The 22165-nt window shown below is 47.7% G+C and overlaps 1 protein-coding gene across 1 annotated transcript in view; it reads right to left on the bottom strand.

Annotated features, from left to right (window-relative positions):
• tm2d1 (TM2 domain containing 1) overlaps positions 1-22165 on the bottom strand; it is a 101056-nt gene that overhangs the window by 13321 nt on the left and 65570 nt on the right. The window contains exon 6 of the mRNA XM_072510956.1: positions 10095-10226. Coding sequence (XP_072367057.1) covers positions 10116-10226 — 111 coding nt within the window. The 3' untranslated portion in view covers positions 10095-10115. The remainder of the gene's footprint in view (positions 1-10094; positions 10227-22165) is intronic.

Below are 22165 nucleotides of genomic sequence, written 5' to 3'. Positions count from 1 at the left end.
GTCAGGGGTAGAGTCCCCCCTTCTCTGGCCTCGTTAAAGGTTCTTACCAGCAGCGGGGCCAACAAGCCCACGTATTTCCTGTAAAATTCCACTGGGAACCCGTCAGGTCCCGGGGCCTTCCCTGACTGCATGTTCCCCAGCCCTTTGGTCACCTCGTCCACCCCAATTGGCGCCCCCAGGCCTGGCACCTCCTGCTCCTCCACCCTCGGGAACCTTAGTTGGTCCAGAAACTGCTGCATCCCCTCTTTTCCCTCCGGGGGTTGAGACCTATATAACCTCTCATAAAAGGTCTTAAACACCTCATTTACCTTCCCTGCTCTCCGCAACTTAGTTCCCGTTTCATCCCTAACTCCCCCTATTTCCCTCGCCGCTGTCCTCTTACGAAGCTGGTGGGCCAACAGGCAACTCGCCTTTTCCCCATATTCATATCTCATCCCCTGTGCCTTCCTCCACTGTGCCTCTGCCTTCCCTGTGGTCAGCAGGTCAAACTCCGTCTGGAGTCTTCGCCTCTCCCTATATAGTCCTTCGTCCGGGGCCTCCGCATATCATTTATCCACACTCAAAATCTCCCCCAGTAATCTTTCCCTCTCTTTGGCCTCTGTTTTCCCCTTGTGAGCCCTGATGGAGATCAACTCTCCCCTGACCACCGCCTTCAGCGCTTCCCATACTACCCCCACTCGGACCTTCCCATCATCATTGGCCTCCAGGTACCTTTCGATACATCCCCGCACCCTTCCGCAGACTCCCTCATCCGCCAATAATCCCACATCCAGTCGCCAGAGTGGGCGCTGTTCCCTCTCCTCTCCTAGTTCCAGATCCACCCAATGTGGGGCATGGTCTGAAACAGCTATGGCCGAGTACTCCGTTCCTTCCACCCTCGAAATCAGTGACCTTCCCAAAATAAAGAAATCTATCCATGTCTTATGGACATGGGAGAAAAAGGAGAACTCTTTGGCCAGCGGCCTAGCAAATCTCCACGGATCCACTCCCCCCCATTTGGTTCATAACCCCCCTAAGCACCTTGTCCGCTGCCGGCCTTCTTCCGGTCCTGGATCTAGATCTATCTAACCCTAGGTCTAGCACGGTATTGAAGTCCCGCCCATTACCAGGTTTCCTACCTCCAGGTCCGGGATACGTCCCAGCATCCGCTTCATAAATCCCGCATCATCCCAGTTCGGGGTATATACATTTACCAGCACGACCTCCATTCCCTGCAGTCTGCCACTCACCATCACATATCTGCCACCGTTTTCCGCTACAATGTTCCTAGCCTCGAACGACACCCGTTTCCCCACCAATATGGCCACCCCTCTATTCTTTGCGTCCAGCCCTGAGTGGAACACTTGTCCCACCCATCCTTTCCTTAACCTAACCTGGTCCGCCACCTTCAGATGCGTCTTTTGAAGCATGGCCACGTCTGCCTTCAGTCCTTTTAAGTGGGCGAACACTCGGGCCCTCTTAATCGGCCCATTTAGGCCTCTCACGTTCCACGTGATCAGCTGGACTGGGGGGCTGCCCGCCCCCCCTCCCCTGTCGACTAGCCATCACCCTCTTTGGGCCAGTCCCACGTCCCGGTCCCGCGCATCCACCAGTCCCCCAGGCGGCGCATTCCCGCCCCAACCACCTCTTCTCTTACCAGCTCCCTTTCGATCCCAGCAGCAGCAACCCAGTTATCCCCCCCCCCCCCCCCCCCCCCGCTAGATCCCCATCTAGCATGGTTAACTCCCCCCATATTGCTTCCGAAAGTCAGCTGACTTCAACTGACCCCGGCTTCTCCCGCTCTCTCCTTGACGACCCCCCCCCCCCCGCTCCTTGGCTCGATTGAAACTCGCCCTCCTTCTCACCACCTCCGCGCTCCAGTCCTGATACACTCGTATCACCGCATTCTCCCATTTACTACTTTGTACCTTCTTGGCCCAGCTCAAAACAACCTCTCTGTCGTTGAAGCGGTGAAATCGCACGGCCATCACCCTTGGTGGTTCTCCAGCCTTTGGTCTCCTCTCAGGGACCCGGTGAGCCCCTTCCACTTCCAAGGGGCCCGAGGGGGCCTCAGCTCCCATTAGCAAATGTAGCATCGTGCTCGCATAAGCCCCGCCGTCAGCTCCTTCCATTCCCTCAGGGATACCCAGGATCCGGAGGTTCTTTCTCCATGATCTATTTTCCAGGACTTCAATTCTTTCGATGCACTTCTTATGTAGCGCCTCGTGCGTCTCCATTTTGACCGCTAGGCCCAGGATCTCGTCCTCGTTTTCAGTTACCTTCTGCTCCACCACACGGAGTTCTATCGCCTGGGCCTTTTGTGTCTCTTTAAGCCCCTCGATTGCCAGTAACATCAGGGCCAGCACCTCCTTTTTTAACACCTCCACTCACCGTCTGAGAAATTCATCCTGGTCCAGTCCCCATGTCGCCTGGGCTCCCTCCGACGCCATCTTGTTTCTTTCTTTCCTCTGCCGCTGCCCTCGAGGATCCTCTGTGATCTGGCCACCGCCGCCGATCTTTTTCTTGCACACTGGGGGGGACTCCCTGTTGCTTCACCCCACGCCGGATTTTTTAGCGAAAATTTCCCGTTGGGGCTCTCAAAGAGAGCCCGAAAGTCCGTCAGAGCTGGAGCCGCCGAAACGTGTGGCTCAGCTGAGCATCGTCGCAACCGGAAGTCCCCACCGCCTTTTCTATCGTCAACAAATCAAATCCCCTTGCAAATTCTTCCGCTCTGCCAACAGCTCCCTGGCCAGAGCCACTGGATACCACCGGTCCATTTCCAAAATTGATCCGACCAACCTGTGTCTCTCCACCTTATCGCTATGTAAGATATCACTTACCCCTACACCACTGCCTTCAACACCTCCCAAAACGCAGAGGGCGAGACCATCCCGTTTTCGTTGAACTCTACATCCACCTTTATCATCGAAGTCACCTTTCCAAAACCTTTTATCCACCAGCCTCCATGAGGGTCTCTGTGCCCGGCACATACCAAGCCTTACATCCATGCAGTGCAGCACTTGGTCCGAGACCACAATCGCCGAATATTCTGCCCCCACTATCACCTGGAGCATTAATTTAACTACCACAAAAATGTCTATACTTGAATGAATGCACACGGTGCATGTGGGAGAAGTAGGAAAACTCCCTCTCTCCCAGATGCCTAAACCTCCACGGGTCCACCCCCCATCTGGTCTATGAACACCGCCAACTCCTTCGCTATTTCCGACCTGACCTGTGACTTTGGGCTTGACTGACCCATCTGAGAGTCTAACACACCCCATTATTAGTTGGTGTGAATCGAGGTCCGTGCTGGCCGCCACCATCATCTTGATAAATTCCAGATCGTCCAAATTGGGTGCATAGACCTTTACTAACACAACTGGCGCTCCCTCCGAAACCCTGCTCAACGTCACGTTTGACCCCCTGGGTCCCGCACCCCGCTACCCCCACAAATGCCACCCTTTTGCTAAATAGGATCACAAACCCGTTCTACTTGGAATCAAGCCCTGCATGAAACGCCTGCCCCATCCACCCCTTTCTTAATGTCACCGCCTGCCCCATCCACCCCTTTCTTAATGTCACCTGATGCTTCACTTACAGGTGCGACTCCTGCACAAACACTACTCCACCTTTAAACATTTCAGGTGTGCAAACATTCTCGATCGCTTCACCGGGCCATTCAACGCCGCATTTCCCAAGTCAAAGTCCCCAGTGGGGTTTCCGACACCAGGCCGCAGTGCTCCCGTCCACCAGCATCCCTGCTAGTGTGGCAACTCCCACTTGGAGATCAACACAAGGCCCTCATCGGAACCACCTAAATTGCCCCTCCCCCACATTGCCTCCCCATCTCCACTCTTCGGAGAGTCCCTGCCCAGGCCCTCCCACCTCCTGAACCCTCGTCCTCCTCCCACTAACAGGAGAAAGACATCCATCCACTTGGAATCATCTCCCATCAACTATAATAAGTACCAAAATGGCCAACATGTGCAAATAAACAATAAACTTGAAAACATTGTATAAACACACCAAAAACAAATAAATTACTACCATTAAACCTCCTCCAAACCATGCCCCTTAATAAAGTAATTTGCCTCCTCTGGCGTTGTAAAATAGTGTTCCTTCCCCTTAAAAGTCACTCAGAGTTTGGCTGGGTATAACACCCCAAACTGGACCTTGTTCTGAAAAAGCACCGCTTTGCCCAGTTAAAGCTGGCCCGCCTTTTGGTCAGGTCGGCCCCAATGTCCTGATATATTCGGATCCACTGACCCTGCTAACTGCAATCCCGCATCATCCTCGTCCATCTCAAAATCTTCTCTTGGAATCTATTGTTACTGCTCGCAATGGCTCACCAGCTCTTGGCATCTGTCGTACTGATCAGTGTGCCCGGTTCACCTTCGGGGTCATCTTGCAGACTTGTTCATCAACCAGCTTCATAAACGTCTTCGAAACATAGCCGTTGGCACTCGTTCCCTTCACCCCCTCGGGCAGGCCCACGATTATTAAATTCTGCCGTCTGGACTGATTCACCTGATCGTCAACCCTCACCTTCAATTCCTTACAGGTCGCTCCCAGCATCACCACCTCTGCCTCCAACTCCACAATCAGATCACTGTGACCCGTTACCGCCCTTTCCACCTCACGGATCATCACACTTGCGATTCCAGGCACATCTCCACCCTCTCCAAAGTCCCATGAAGGGGGGCTACTGCTCCCTCAATCGCCTTGAAGCAGTCCTCTTGCATCTGTAGCTGATGTTTCTGGAGCTCCCCTTAATCAACACCATGAACTGTTACACAGGCGGTGGGGTTGATGATGGTGACGCTCCCGACTCCGCCATGCTTTCTCTTACTGTGCCACGCAGATTCCCCATCTCTGCAGCTGCCGCCTTATTCGATTTCTGCCGGGTGTGGTAACCCGCTGACATTCCACTTCAGAGGAGAATTCAACCCCCACCAATTATTTTTCATAATCGCCAACAAAAGCGCCCATTAACCGGGGAGAAATTGCCAAAACCAGAGCCTCCAAGCAAGATCCACCTTGTGTGCAACCGATCAGCTCATGGCCACCACCAAAGTCCCAGCCAACATTCCTATCTGGGGATTTTAATGGTGGTCAGCATCCAGGGGGTTAATAACGCTCAGGCAGCGCTGGGCTACCTGTAGGGGAATTTTAGGTTTCTCACTCGGTGAGTACAAGGTCTTTTGATTATAGGGCTGATCTGCTCCTGTCTTGCTTAGCTCTTCCCTGTCCACCTTGGTAAGTTGTAGGCTCAGGATTGTTTACACCTCTGGTCAAGCTGATTGGGCTTTTTAAAATGCGAATTTGGCCCCTTTCAGGGATTCCAGTTCAGTGCCCAGCTTCAGCATGAGCACAACTAGGGTATTCCAGTTACTGTTGCTGGGTGCCATGAGCTGGCATGGCAACAAGCAGGAAATCTTCTCCCAAAACTGGGTCAACCTTTCTGGACCTCGGTGGTAAAGAGTTTGCCTTAGGAAAGGAGGATCTCCTACATACATACCATGTAGGACTACAGTGCTGCAGGCTGCAGTGCTTTTAAATGCAGTGGGCAGCCCTGTCTGGTTGCCCCATGATTCTGTATTAAGGTGGGTGAATATGTTGTGCAATCTTGTTGAAATTTCTCCGTTGGCCAGTTGGATAGTCGGGGGTTCAAGGTGGCCTTCACCCAGGTCTCCCTGCAATTCATTGTTCCTGCTCCTTGCTCTCTCTTTTGCTTTGAGTATGGGTTTTCCTTTATGCTGTTCCATGTCTTTGGTAACACTTCTGCACTGAAGTGGGTGGTCAACTCCTGTTGTACTTCCCTGTTGATTTTCAACTTAGTGATGCATCACCCTCTTTCTGGTTCTATTTGGGAACTTTCCTGGTTCACATTTAAATTTGGAAAGAAAGTTTCTACCAGCCATAATTCAGGCAATTCTATAATTTTTAAAATTCCTGTTTGAATAATTTGCCTTTCCTCAGTCCCATCGACCATGTGGAGGTCTCATTCACTCTCTCTTTTCCTGCTTTGTGATTTCTTTAGTCCGTTTAATTTGAGGCAATTTAGTCAATCTGTTTTAAATTCAACTAATCCTTCCTGGACCTCTTTTAACTCTACTGACCTTACTTCGGCCTTGATAAATTTAAGCAGCTCTCAATAAATTGTTATGGGCTCTATTTCACCCTATAAGGCCCCAGAACATCCTCTGGTTCTCTGCCATCCTATAGAGTTCTGCTGGCTGTTGTTGACCTCTTCTCTTTTTCTAGCTAACACTTTGCTGCCAGGCAAATTATTTCTGTGAAGGATGTCAATATAGTCCCTGTACACAAACAAGTGCGTGGCAAAATTTGGTTCCAACTCCATCTACACTTTTGCTGATGACACGGCCGTAGTGGGTCGGATCTCGAATAACGACGAGTCAGAATACAGGAGGGAGATAGGGAACCTAGATGAGTGGTGCAACGACAACAATCTATTCCTCAATTTGAGCAAAGCTAAAGAGCTGGTCATTGACTTCAGGAAGCAACGTACTGTACACACCCCTGTCTGCATCAATGGGGCTGAGGTTGGAGATGGTTAACAGCTTCAAATTTCTAGGGGTGTACATCACCAAAAATCTGTCCTGGTCCACCCATGTCAACACTACCACCAAGAAAGCACAATAGCGCCTTTACTTTCTCAGGAAACGCAGGAAATTCGGCATGTCCCCATTGACTCTTACCAACTTTTATAGATGCACCATAGAAAGCATCCTATCGGGCTGCATCACAGCCCTGTATGGAAACTGCTCGGCCCAGGACCGCAAGAAACTTCAGAGAGTCGTGAGCACAGCCCAGTCCATCACATGCCTCCCATCCACTGACTCTATCTACACCTCCCGCTGCCTGGGGAAAGCCAGCAGCATAATCAAAGACCCGTCCCACCCGGCTTACTCACTCTTCCAACTTCTTCCATCGGGCAGGAGATACAAAAGTCTGAGAACACACACGAACAGACTCAAAAACAGCTTCTTCCCAGCTGTTACCACACTCCTAAACGACCCTTGTATGGACTGACCTGATTAATACTGCACTCCTGTATGCTTCACCCAATGCCGGTGTCTATGTATTTCTATTGTGGAGCTTGTGCTGCTCTATTATATATTTTCTTTTTATTTTATTTTATTTTCATGTACTAATGATCTGTGTGAGCTGTTCCCAGAAAAATACTTTTCACTGTACCTCGGTACACGTGACAATAAACAAATTCATCCATCCAATTCCTGCTACCGGTAATTCAGGGGCAATCCCAACTGTGAAAGGGACTGAAACTACGTTACACTCTGGGTGGAACCTATGGAGAGCAGCAAACACAGATCCTCCTCCCACTCCACTGCCTTGGCCTTCAGAGATGATTGGGGTTGGGGGGGGGGGGGGGGGAGGATGGAGGGGAGTTTGACTGAGTAACCCTTGTATCTCGGAGAAGTGCCACCGACCTGCTCACATCCTTTACAGAGAAACTGGGTGTGATTTAAATAAATGGGAAAAAATTTAAATAGCGGGCGCGTTTAGCTGCATTTTCCATTTTCCATGCTGCTTGCAGCGCCGAGCAACGCAATGCTATAAAACGTGGGTTAGATAGGGGGACTCAGTCGCAAATGCACGGTCGAGGCCGCACATAGCCCCGTTTTCTGCACTGGGGAGTTCTGCTCTCCAGAACACCTCAGTGTAGCGAGAGATTGGGATATCACTTTTAAACGGCGTCCTCATCTCTGGAGGCCCTGGCGCAACCCCCAATCCCCAACTTACTATAGGGGGTCATGGCCCCCCGCACACCCCCCCCCCCCCCCAAACACCCACGCAGGGCAACCCCCACCCGATGACCGCCGCATGAAAATGTCAACCCGGCATCCAACCTGGTATCCTGGCAGTGGGTTCCACCATGCTCAAAGGTCAAGCATCTGGGGACCTCCGATCTCCTGGAAGGCCCCCACGACTGCTATTCCGTCTGGTCATTATTTGTGGAGACCAGTACCGAACAGCGCTCACCCGAGCTCTCCAAGGCAAAGGGGATAGGTCCTAACGCCTCGGGTGCCTCCTGAAACTGCATAAGTGAGACTAGCCATCTTGCTCTAATATGCAGATTTGCCAAAAGTTAATCCTGCCCACAATGGATGGGTTTCATTTCGCAAGATCGCGTTAGATCTTGCAAGGTGCTGTGAGCTGGGTAGATCCAGGGACCATGGGCTCACAGCTTCCATCGGCCGCGGTGCTGCTCTTCAGGTGGAGTGTGGCCGTTCGATTGCACCCACCATTCCTGAAAGGACAAAACTCCAGAAGCTCGAACACACATAGTACCATGCCCTCTAATGGGTAAGTGCCTGCAGTGACGATCCCTGCCTGCTCTGTTGCACTACCCGTTGGGGCATCCTTCAGGGGACTACTCTTCTGGGGCCCTATTAGACCTGCAGGCTTCCCTTGCAATCTCCTGCATTCAGACCTGTAGTGACATATTTTATTACAATGGGAACATACCCGTTTCCATGTGTTCTCCTTTCGAACTGCAGGAGAACTTCTTGCACCATCATTTGCATCGTTCTATCTGGGCAGAAGGCCTTTCTTATCTATGTCGCCTTGCTGATCTTTCCATTGGTTTTGGGCATCGTTTGGAAAGGATCTGCCAGAGTGTCCAGACCTATGGGTGAGGCGGAAGTTGTCTGCTGTCACTGGTCCCTAACTGGATCTTACCAAAAACATGGGGTCTGGTCTAGGATCATAACAAAACCAAATCAAATGAGACCAGATGTTAAAACAGCCACTGTCTCTATCTTTAGCTATAGATTTCAGTTCTGATCAAAGTTTAATTTCAACTGTGATCACAAAGGATGATTTTATAAAAGTCTCCACAGAGTATTTGGTTAAGAACCCGACTGGTGCAAAAAAGGTCACTGGTATCGTATGTTAACATTGAAAAAGGAACCTTTGTCTTTAGAATAAGTCTGGTGGACAGTTTGTGAGTGCCCTCTGCTGCTCCTCCTAAGATCTGCTGGCTGAGAGAAATCTGGTTAGAAAGACTTGTAATCTGGGATGTGGCTCATTTCTATACACTAGCATTAAAAATAATGCACCTTAACACATTTGAACTTTTAGTCTATAACAGGAACGGTAGAATTGAGTGAATAATTGCCAATTTTATTATAATTCATAATTCCTATCTTTTAACAAGAACTGAGCTGATGATTTGTTCCTAGTTCCTGGCATTGCTGCTCTGTAACCAGGTGACCAAATCAAGGAGTGGTAACTTTTCCAACCTCAAGAACCCAATTCTCAGCCACTGGTAGCTCACATGAGACCAGGAACTTAACATGTGGAAAAGACGCATATGTCCACACCCCACTACTTCATGTACTAAATTGCATGTCATAAATATACAGTGGCACTCGGTCATTGCTTATAGGATTAATTTTAGAATCAGAATCAAAGCATGCCCATGCAAGAGGTTGGCTGTGAGGCTACCCAGTTACCTGGCTGTCACCCCATGTTTGCAGCAGGCCTTCCTGCCACAAGCAAAATGCTTTCAGTGGTAGGAAATGGTCTTTAATTGGCCAATTAAGTGGCTCAGTTGGGCAAAAAGCTCATCTGTCATATTACGGGTTGCTTGCAAAATGGCATAGTGGCAGGGTGATGTTGGGCATGCCTTCCTATGTCATTTTGCCAGCAATCCTACATTCCAGTATCCCCCCAAAGAGCTGATAAAATCCAGCCCTCTGTCTCTGTGGTTAAGTTATAATCCCCCTTTGGTGACTAGAAATTACACTGTCGAAAAAAACAGAATTTAAAGCAGATTTTTTGCTAATATTTATGTTGTTGATGATGTGTTTTAGATTATACAGTTTACAAAAAAGGACATTACACAAATGTCTCCAAGGACATTTCCTTTCGGTCACGTTCAACTCTTGACAATAAAACATTTTTTTTCTCTTATGGTAGGTATCTGAACTGTGGTTCAAGTCTTAATCACAAACCAACACGGTCAAAGTCTTGTATAATCCCCAAATGAGAAATAAAGAAAATGAGTTCTAACTGGAGGTAGCCATGTAATATAACATGTGAAAAGATAAGTCGTGAAAACCTACCAGAATGTTAACTTTCAGGACTCACAGTTCTGTTTGTGTCTTTCTATATGTATAATTGTCTATTGCTAATCTTGTGAGTCTTGCTCCATAGTAATCTATGATGTAATTCGAGCCATCTGCAGGTCCAACAATCTAGAGAGAGTTGAAAAAAAGTGAGGACAGTCAATTCCAATAATTTCATTCCACTTACAAACAATTATCCCAAATATAGAACTCTTAACCTCTGGCTTCGAACAGCTGTTTTTAATCAAACAGCTTAATTTAATAGTAGGGTGTCCACTTTGTGGTGGGTTACTTTTTTATTATTATTTTATACTTTTTCCATATATGCAGTGAACTCACAGAAGAGCGAATATGATGAATTGAAATGGAGGTTGAAATTGCAGAGGAGAAGAAGTCATTCGGTGCAGAGGTTGAGGAAGGAAAGCAGTAAAGAAATAGTGGTGACAAAAATGTTATTATACCAGTGAGGGCAGTACGATGATTTTGAAAGAGGTGAAAGGGATGGAACAAGGGAAGGTGCTCAAAGGAGGAGAAAGTGCCAGAGGAGCAGGAGGACAAGTTGTGGTCCGATGATAAGGATGGTGCCACCCCACCATCCTTCATGTGGAGAATGGTGGAATACTTACCAAATGGGAGACTAAAACGGAAGTTTGTCATCATTCCTCAGCCAAGTACTATTAAGGCCAAGATGTTGATACAATCATCCACAATAAGTTCATGGATGGCAAGAACCTGGTTCACAAATGAATGGATATTCTGGTGGGAGATGCAGAGAGGAGTGGAAAGAGCCGAACACCTGGCGAAGTCAACAATGTCAGCAGTGGGAAGGGTGAGATGGAGAGGAAGAAGATAGACAAGTTTAACATCCCCAGAAGCCGCAATGGGCAGGAAAGTTGATGAGAAAGTGGGATGGGACTCTTCCGGTGATGGGGATGTGCTGAGCGGTCGCACAGAAGGTGGTTCGCCTCCAAAGAACTCAAAATGAGGCCCTTTTATCCAAAATAGCCCGCAAGAACCAGGAAAAAAGTATCCTCTCACCCTCTCCAATAGAAGCACATGGAGCGATGCTGAACAACAGCAGTTCCAGAGGCTGAAGAGGGACAAAAAGCAGCAGAAGCCAGGAGAAGCGAGTTAATGAGACAGTGAACCCACGAGGCGAAGGAACGCCAGCCACACCTGAACGAGAGGTATCCACAAGTCACACATGGAGTACCTCGTCGCCGGAGGGTGGATGGCAGAAGTTCCTCACCAGGGAGCTAAGGAAGTACAAAGAAGACATAAAGGCCGAAATAAAAGCTGCGGTCAGGGTGGCAGTCGCGGAGGTCTTGGACACCATGCAGGTGGCCCTGGATATGACAGAGAGGCAACTGGAGACCCGGGGAACACCATCAAAGAACTGGAAAGAGCCTCAACAGACCAGAGTGACCGGATTGGTGCCTTAGAGATGGAGATAGCAAGATTGGTGCTGACGCAGGAAAGCCTAAAGGGGAAGATAGAGGACCAAGAGAACCAGGCGTGGCGCCAAAATCGGAGGATAGTGGGCCTGCCTGAGGAAATCGGAGGCTGGAATGCCACGGACTATGTGGCCCAGATGCTGGGAAACCTGGTGGGAAGGGATAGCTTTTCCAACCCGCCAGAGATAGGCAGAGCCCACAGGTCGCTCTGGCTGAAATCCAAGGCCAAGGAGAGTCCGATGGCCATAATTGCCATGGTGCACTGATACGAGGATGGCAAAGAACCCTGCACTGGGCCAGGCAAACAAAGACCTGCAACTGTGAAGGACACCAGATTAGGATATATCAGGAGATTGGGGCAGACCTGGTCAAGCGCCGGGTGAAGTTCAACAGTGCAACGGCGGCACTGTACAAAAGGGAGGTGAAATTTTGGATACTATATCCAGCCAAACTATGGGTCACTTTCTAGGACAGGGAGCATTACTTTGCGGCCGCTGCGGACGCAGACAAATTCGCCGAAGAAAACAGGATGGGAAGACAGCAACAAAGACAACAGTAAAAAGATCACCCAGAGAGACTAAAACACCAAGAGACAATTTGCGTAGGACTGCAGCATCTCTCTGAACCTGGGAGCCAAAAAGCAGGAAGGAAGGGGCGAGGGCAGTGGAGCGCAAGAGAGGGTGAGGAGGAGGAAGAGTGGGTAAATATGGAGCGGGCCTAGGGTAGGCTTAGACCGACCCTAGGAGGGTGGCCACCGCACGAGCGAAAAAGTTAGCGGCAGATGTATGAGTGATGGGGGGGGGAGACAATTAGGGATGTAACGGGTGGGGGGGGAGGCTCAGCTATAGGAAGGAGATAGGAGGGGAAGCAGAACCATAGGGGGAACAAAGGGATAAAGGGGGAAGTGGGTCCAAGGCTGGCTACAACAAGCTGCACATGGCAACAAGAAACAAAATTGCACCGCATGCAGCCACTTTGGAGGGTCCCCAAACAAAGGAAAACCCCGGAGTGCAGGGGCTCACCCACGTGGTGTACACATAGTTGGCGGCCATGTTGGGTGGCCCCTGGACAAAGGGAAACCCTGGAGCGCAGGGGCCCAGCCTCATTGTGAGTATGATAACCACGACCATTTTGGATGGCCCCCTAACAAAGGGAAACCCCGGAGTGTAGGGGTGCATCCACAAGCTAAGTATGGTTGATTCCACAAAGGGAGGGGGGAACAAAATATTCCCATCCGAATAGTCACCTGGAACGTCAGGGGACTTAATGGCCAAGTGAAAAGATCCAGAGTCTTTGCCCACCTGAAAAGTATGAAAGCCGACATAGCCTTCCTCCAAGAGACACACCTGAGAGAGAAGGACCGACTGCAGGTAAGAAACGACTGGGTGGGACAGACGTACCATTTTTGCTACAGCGCGAGAACCAGTGGGGATAGCCACACTGCTTAATATGAGCACGGTGTTTACAGCGACGAGAACAGTTATGGACCCAGGGGATGGTACGTCATGGTCAGCGGAGGCCTGGAAGAAGCACCTTGTTAACATGTATGCTCCCAAATGGGACATGGAGTTTATAAAGAAGACCATGGCGGAAATCCCCGACATAGACACACACCAACTAATCATGGCGGGGGGAAACGACAGATCAAATCCCAAACCAGGGAAGACCTCAAATATGGCGAAAGAACTAAGTGCGTTTATGGAACAGATGGGAGCAGTGGATGCATGAAAGTTCACACACCCAGGGGAGAAGGCGTTCTCCTTCTTCTCCCAGGTAAACACGCACATTGACTTCTTTGTAGTGGGGAAAGCGGTGCTTCCAGGGGTAGTAAGAGCAGAGTACTCCAGATCATTAGACAGGGTAACATAGCAATAATAATGAACGTTCCATGTAAGATCTGGACCAATAATAAAGGTTTTCTAATGTTGTGATTTATAAGGTTAATAAATCTATTTCAGATTTAAAACCCGAGATTCAGACTTAACTAAACTGTTCTCAAACTCAATATAAAATTCCATCACATTTTATGATTACTTTTCCCCAAAGGCTTCTTTACTACAAGATTATTAATTAAACTTGTCTCATTGCACAAAACTAGATTTAAATAGCCCATACCCTGGTTGGTCCCTTGACATGCTGATCTAGAAAACTATCTTGAATGCATTCCATGAATTGGTTTCCCACGTTATTGCTGAAAAATTAGTTTGCCTAGTCTGTTTGAGGATTAAAGTACTCATGATTATTGTATTACTTATGTTACAATAATCTCCCTGACTTATGATACTCTGCCTGACACTATATCTACTATCATGGGGGTCAATAAATAAATTTTACCATTGTGCTTTGTTCCTTGCAGTTTCTTAGCTCGACCCAACCTCATTCTACATCTTGATTTTTAACGGCAAGATCCTTTCGCTCGGTTATCTTTATTCAATCCTTTATCATCAAGAAACCCTCCTCTGTTGGTCTGTTCTCTTCTGAAGGTCAAGTACCCAGGAATATTTAACACATAACCATGGGCACTTGCACTTGTTTTTACTTATTGTAATACCGTATGCTTTTAAAATAGTTCAATAACTTTTTTTCAAATCCTCTATGAGAACTGGTTAGTAAGCCTTGAAATGTTACACCTTATCACTGATACCATGCGCATGAATGTACAGTAACATTTCTGTAATCCGGCACACCACCCACCGGAACTCTTGATTAGCCTGAACTCTGGGGTCAACTGCAGATGTCTCTGATCCCTCAGAAATCAGCGCCAACACTTGTTTCCCATCAGTCCCATTGTCATAGAACCACTAATAATTGTCAAACTTACCAGTAATTGCTATTGGTGGCCTATCACCGCTCTGGCCTCGGCCTCCTACTGTTCTGCCATGTTCCCTCAGCACTGCTCACTAGAATCACACGCTCCTGCATCTCTTGCTAGGCCTCAACACATACATCATTGTGGAGCTTTCTGATTGGATGAAAATGCAGAACTCGCCTTGCATCGTATTAACCAGCATATTTGATTAATCGACACCTCCTACTCTCGGAGCATGCCGGATAACAGAGATCTTACTGTGCATTGCAGATTTTTAATGGCTCCAATTATTTTCAACTCTGACCTAAATAATGTTTTGCACAGGTTTATCATCCGATCATGTACGTAAAATCAAAAATACCATTTGACCATTTTACATTTTACTCCACCTATAATTCTGCTTCAACAAATCTGTTTCTCTTAAGCATTTATACTCAGTGTTCCTCCTCTCCATTTAGAATTTTGCCATTTAGGACATCGTTCCATTCTAATTTTCCCCACAAAATGCAAAGTTCAAATGTATTTTTCTTTGATCTGTCACTCTCTACATTATTCTATTACATGTTTTTACTACATATTTCCTCAGTTTGCCGTACGTCCTAATGGGATCAGAAAATTGTGAATTATTCGACGCATTTTCCAAATTACTTAAGCTTTGAGTGCATGCAATTCCATGCATCTAAACAGTTAAAAGTGAATTCATATTGTGGTTTTATTTCTATATTTGACAGCATGAATTAACTACAGTATAAATCTTTACAATCAAGTTTCTGAACTCTAAAAATGGCCAGAAATATGGTCAGCAAGTAAAATTGCAGTGGCTCACCCAAATTCCTGGTGGCTCACCACAGAATCAGGCATGATTCTTCATGGTTAGTAATAAAAATTACATTTGAGTTGTATACCGAGGGGAAAGAAAAAGAGACGTTTTTCAGAGCTACTTTAAAAGTTGACTAACGGATTGTATTGACTTACAAAAATACAAACATTAGAAGTGTACAATAAACGGAACATATTGATCAAGGGTCTTGTCCAAATATTTCTCTTTGATGTGTTGATTATCGTCTGTGCATTTCCAGCATTTAAAAGTTTTTAAAAAATATTTACTTGAGATAATTTTGTTTAATATAAAAAGTTGGTATGTAATTTTTAAATAATTAGAATTCACTGGAGGATGCCTACTAGAAATGCTGTGGACACTTAAGAGTGAGTGACAAGGACATGGCAGACAGAATACAATGTGGCAAAATATGAAGTTGTCCACCTTGAGATAGGAAAAATAAAACAGAATATTTCCTAGTCTCTCGTGGTTCAAGAAATGTCTGCATTCAGAGGGATCTGGGTGTCCTCATATATTAATCATGAAATTTAACATGCAGGTACAGGAAGCAATTAGGAAGACAAATGGCTTGTTAGTAATTGGAGTATAAGAGTAAAGAAACCTTACTCCAACTACCCAGACATTGGTCAGGTGACACCTGAAGTCCTGTGTACAGTGCTGGTGTCCTTACCCAAGGAAGGATACAAATGTCCGAGAGGGAGTGCAGAAAAAGATTCATGAGACTGAGGGCTGCACGGTGGTGCAGTAGTTAGCACTGCTGCCTCACAGGGCTGAGGACCCGGTTTCAATCCTGGCCAGGGTCACTGTCCATGTGGAGTTTGCACATTCTCTCCATGACTGTTTGGGTCTGTAGCCACGTAAAATGGCTGCTTCCCGATTAATTTGGCCAAAACCCGATTTAAAATGGCTAACCGGAAAGGCTGATGGGAAAAGCAGGTAACAAGACACAAACGGACAGCTGCAGGCAGAATATCATATTCGGCTCTGGGGAAGTCGGCCCAGATCGATACTCAGGGCTATTAACAGCCCATCAACCCAGACATTTGCAGTTATACTCAGGACTCTTAACAGCCCATCCACCCAGACATCTGCAGTTTAATCGGCTATCCCCGGGAACAATTGCAACATATTAGCAATTGAATACCAGGCCAGACCTGTCGGTGCCTGCAGTGGCCGAAACAAAGGCAGGTGAACGACCACCCCCCGATTGGGGAATCGCCTCGCAATTGGACGTATCGAACCCAGTGATTGGGAACAAGTCCAATCACTTGGGACTCAGGGTCAAGGGCCGCCCCGGGAGGCGGGAAGCCCCTGGGCCCTATAAAGTGAGGGGCCAAGTTCAGATCACTCTCTCTCTCTCCCTTCTTCGCCTGCTCGAGACCTTCGCAAGAACAGCAATCGGCAACTGTAAGTTTGAATCCAGCGATCGCTATCCGATAAAGACTCCTAGCCATCGACCTGTATCAGCCTTTTGAATCCCGCGGGCCAAATCCGATTGGATAAGCCATTCGTTTCCCTGACCTGGTGGGCTCTTCCTAAAGTTAAGTATTGGCCAGTAGTGATAGGTTTATTATATAGATAGTAGGATTATTGGGTAAACATTACTTGTTGTATAAAATGAATTGGGGGAATTACAACTGCAGTTACTTTAAAAAAAGGTGCTGCTAGCTCTGCCATAAAATCTGTTCCTGTTTTATGTATACAAGATATGGCATGTCTCATGTGATAGTGCATCTCTATAAGTTAGGAAGAATGTGTGTGGGAACCTCCCACTCCTTGTTACTAGTTTCCATCTTTGAAAAAATTAGATTTTTGGAGTTATTAAGTGTAGCTGCTTAATGGCCACAATAGACTGTCAGATTGATAATAATTCAATGTGATTTTAAAATGTTTTTAATAAAATGAAACTAAAAGCAAAAAGGTCCTGTATAGTGATGTCACCACTTGGTCACTAGTTATCATGTGGTTGTTTATTTATTATTTTTAAAACACATCTTTCCCACTTGTGGCTGAATGGGTTTGTTTACTGAGTAAGTTGTGGTAGATTTCTTCAGTTCAAAATTGGTGAGATTTTTCTTAACTTTAACATTTTATTAATCTTTTTCCATAAAATTTATTGCAAAATTTCACATCTTACTGGCATTTAATTTGTATTTTTATTTATTTTTCAGTCCCGGTTTAGTCCCACTCGTTTCATCGGAACGGCTCCATGAATCCAACTCCAGAGTATTATTCCAATGTTTACTAAGATGTGAAGTTTGGGAACTTCATTTAGTGCTAATTTGTATCATTATAATAATTTTCATCTCAAGTTCATACCAGTCCTGCAGTCTTGCGATCCACAGTTGCAAAGTGATCACAACTGAGACCTGAATATATCAAGGGTATTTAGAAGGGCAGGAAGAAAGGAAAACGATATAGGAAAATATTCTGTAAATACAGTGAGAAATTATGTCCGATATATGGATATACGAAATAGCAAAGGAAATAAGTCACTGGCGGGAGGGGTTAAAAGGTCTTGACAGTAGCCATGTTGTAGCACAGCCAAGCTGTAGGACGGAATATAAATCAAGAATTTAAAAAACAAATTATTTTAAGGCATGTGGGCATCGCTGGCTAAGCCAGCATTAATTGCCCATTTCAGAGGGCATTTAAGGGTCAATCATATTGCTATAGGTTTGGAATCACATGTCGGCCAGATCAGATAAAGAGGGCAGATTTATTTCCGAAAGGATCTTTATCCTTTGACAACGCCAGTGCGCCACTAATTCTCCTTAATAAATAATGGTGGATTTTAAGAAAAGTACAGCAATAATCGTGGGAGAATTTAATATTCATTCACTTTGGACAAAACAAAGCGCAAAGGATGCATTGATAGAGTATATTGGGGACAGTTCCTCAGAACAATGCATTCTGATACCACCAGGGAATTGGTTATATTAGACCAGGTAATGTGAAATGAGACAGGATAAATAAATAACCTAACAGTAAAGGACCCTCTAGACAATAGCAATCACAACATGATAGAATTTCAAATTCATTTTGCGGGTGAGAAATTTGCATTTTTTTTTTCTTTCCTTTTTTATAAATTTAGAGTACCCAATGTATGTTTTCCAATTAAAGGGCAATTTAGCGTGGCCAATCCACCTAGCTTGCACATTTTTGGGTTGTGGGGGCGAAACCCACGCAAACACGGGGAGAATGTGCAAACTCCACACGGACAGTGACCCAGAGCCGGGATCGAACCTGGGACCTCGGTGCCGTGAGGCCACAGTGCTAACCCACTGCGCCACCGTGCTGCCAGAAATTTTCATTTTAATGTCTTAACTTTAAGGTTGCAAAGAGAGAGTTGGCTGAAGTGGAATGGAAAATAAGTTAAAAGCTAAGATGGTACAGAGACAGTGGCAGGCATTTAAAGTGAATTTACGCAACTCAATAAAAATATATTCCATTGAGGAAAAAATATGCAGTGAAAAGGATGCACAATCCGTGGGTAACTAAGCGAGGATAAGGATGGTATTAACAGAGAATATATAGCATGCTGCATTCAGAAACCAGCAAAAGGAGGGCTTAGAGATAGAGATTAGAGATAGTCAACACGGTTTTGTGAAGGGTAGGTCGTGCCTCACAAACCTTATTGAGTTCTTTGAGAAGGTGACCAAACAGGTGGATGAGGGTAAAGCAGTTGATGTGGTGTATATGGATTTCAGTAAAGCATTTGATAAGGTTCCCCATGGTAGGCTACTGCAGAAAATACGGCGGCATGGGATTCAGGGTGATTTAGCAGTTTGGATCAGAAATTGGCGAGCTGGAAGAAGACAAAGGGTGGTGGTTGATGGGAAATGTTCAGACTGGAGTCCAGTTACTAGTGGTGTACCACAAGGATCTGTTTTGGGGCCACTGCTGTTTGTCATTATTATAAATGACCTGGAGGAGGGCGTAGAAGGGTGGGTGAGTAAATTTGCAGATGACACTAAAGTCGGTGGAGTTGTGGGACTTCCGGGTGCGGCGATGACCAGCTAAGTCGCACGTTTCGGCAGCTCCCGGTGGAACGGACTTTTGGGCTCTTGACAGGAGCCCCAACGGCAATTTTAACGGCAAAAAACACCGTGCGGTAAACCAGAAGGGAATTCCCCCTGGACACGGATGGAAAAAGGAGAGGAAAGTGGCCGGATTGCAGCGGATCCTTTGGAACAGCGGCAAGGAAGGCAAGCTAAAACCAAGATGGCGTCGGAAGGTGGCAGTTTCATATGGGGCCCTGAACAACAAGAGTTCTTGAAATGCTGCGTGGAGGAGATAAAAAAGGAAATGAAGAAAGAACTGTTGGCCCCGATACTACAGGCGATCGATGGGCTAAAGGAGGAACAAAAGACCCAGGAGCAGGAGCTTCGGGTCGTGAAGGCGAAAGCAGCCGAGAATGAGGACGATATACAGGGCCTGGTGGTGAAGACGGAGATGCAGGAGGCACATCAGAAACGATGTGTGGAGAGGTTGGAGGCACTGGAAAACAACGCAAGGAGGAACAACCTGAGGATTCTTGGTCTTCCTGAAGGTGTGGAGGGGGCGGACGTCGGGGCATATGTGAGCACGATGCTGCACTCGTTAATGGGAGCGGAGGCCCCGACGGGTCCGTTGGAGGTGGAGGGAGCGTACCGAGTTATGGCGCGAGGATCGAGAGCAGGAGAAACTCCCAGAGCCATAGTGGTGAGATTCCTCCGTTTCAAGGATAGAGAAATGGTCCTTAGATGGGCGAAGAAAACTCGGTGCAGTAAATGGGAGAACGCGGTGATCCGCGTTTATCAAGACTGGAGTGCGGAGGTGGCGAGAAGGAGGGCGAGCTTTAATCGGGCCAAGGCGGTGCTTCATAAAAGGAAGATAAAATTTGGAATGCTGCAACCGGCAAGACTGTGGGTCACATATCAAGGGAGGCACCACTACTTTGAGACGGCGGATGAAGCGTGGACTTTTATTGTAGAAGAAAAACTGGAATGAGTGGATTATTAAAAAGAACGTTTGGACAAAGTGGTGGGACGAATGTGGGGGGCGAAGAGGGGTTTTATGTTCTAATCCTGCGGTATGGTAACTTTTCTCTCTCCCACAGGTGGTGATGGGGGGAGGTGGGGAGGGAGAGGAGATGGGGCGTTCGCCATGGGGGGCGGGGCCAAGGGAGAAGCGCGGGCTTGGTTCCCGCGCTATGATAATTATGGCGGGAATAGAGAAGCAGGAAGGAGGGGGCGTCGCACGGTGCGAGCCGTGGTCACGGGGGGAAGCCGAGGTCAGCCAGAGTTTGCTGACTTCTGGGAGCAACATGGGGGGAGTAATTACGCTAGCGGAGGGTCTAGCGGGGGGGGGGTGGGAGGGGGGAATAACTGGGTTGCTGCTGCTGGGGAAAGGGGGGAGTGGGTACGGGAGAGGATGGGCGGGGGGGCACCGCCTGGTGGAGATACAGCTGCGTGGGAACTGGGCGAGAAGCTGGAAAAAGATGATGGCTAATCGGCAAGGGGGGGGGGGGGTGGGAAGCCCCCCAACTCGGCTGATCACGTGGAACGTGAGAGGGCTCAACGGGCCGATAAAGAGGGCACGGGTACTCGCACACCTTAAGAAACTTAAAGCAGATGTGGTTATGTTACAGGAAACGCACCTGAAACTGATAGACCAGGTTAGGCTGCGCAAAGGATGGGTGGGGCAGGTGTTCCATTCGGGGCTGGATGCGAAAAACAGGGGGGTGGCTATATTAGTGGGGAAGCGGGTAATGTTCGAGGCAAAGACTATAGTGGCGGATAACGGGGGCAGATACGTGATGGTGAGTGGCAAACTACAGGGAGAGATGGTGGTTTTGGTAAACGTGTATGCCCTGAACTGGGATGATACCAAATTTATGAGGCGAATGCTAGGACGCATTCCGGACCTAGAGACGGGAAAGCTGATAATGGGGGGAGACTTTAACACGGTGTTGGAACCAGGGCTGGATAGGTCGAAGTCCAGGACTGGTAGGAGGCCGGCAGCAGCTAAGGTGCTTAAAGATTTTATGGAGCAGATGGGAGGGGTGGACCCGTGGAGATTCAGTAGACCTAGGAGTAAGGAGTTCTCGTTTTTCTCCTATGTCCATAAAGTCTATTCGCGCATAGACTTTTTTGTGCTGGGTAGGGCATTGATCCCGAAGGTGAGGGGAACGGAATATACGGCTATAGCCATTTCGGATCATGCCCCACACTGGGTGGACTTGGAGATAGGGGAGGAAGCAGGAGGGCGCCCACCCTGGAGAATGGACATGGGACTAATGGCGGATGAGGGGGTGTGTCTAAGGGTGAGGGGATGTATTGAAAAATATTTGGAACTCAATGACAATGGGGAGGTCCAGGTGGGAGTGGTCTGGGAGGCGTTGAAGGCGGTGGTTAGGGGGGAGCTGATATCAATAAGGGCACATAAAGGGAAGCAGGAGAGTAAGGAACGGGAGCGGTTGCTGCAAGAACTTTTGAGGGTGGACAGACAATATGCGGAAGCACCAGAGGAGGGATTGTACAGGGAAAGGCAAAGGCTGCATGTGGAATTTGACTTGCTGACTACAGGCACTGCAGAGGCACAATGGAGGAAGGCGCAGGGTGTACAGTATGAATATGGGGAGAAGGCGAGCAGATTGCTGGCACACCAATTGAGGAAAAGGGGAGCAGCGAGGGAAATAGGGGGAGTGGGGGACGAGGAAGGAGAGATGGAGCGGGGAGCGGAGAGAGTGAATGAAGTGTTCAAGACATTTTATAAAAAATTATATGAAGCTCAACCCCCGGATGGGAGGGAGAGAATGATGGACTTTTTGGATCGGCTGGAAATTCCCAAGGTGAAAGAGCAGGAAAGGGTGGGACTGGGAGCACAGATCGAGGTAGAAGAAGTGGTGAAAGGAATTAGGAATATGCAGACGGGAAAGGCCCCGGGACCGGACGAATTCCCAGTTGAATTCTACAGAAAA

The sequence above is a fragment of the Scyliorhinus torazame genome, chromosome 7, assembly GCF_047496885.1.
Source record: "Scyliorhinus torazame isolate Kashiwa2021f chromosome 7, sScyTor2.1, whole genome shotgun sequence".
Lineage (NCBI taxonomy): Eukaryota > Metazoa > Chordata > Chondrichthyes > Carcharhiniformes > Scyliorhinidae > Scyliorhinus > Scyliorhinus torazame.
This window is presented reverse-complemented; position numbering and strand designations above follow the sequence as displayed.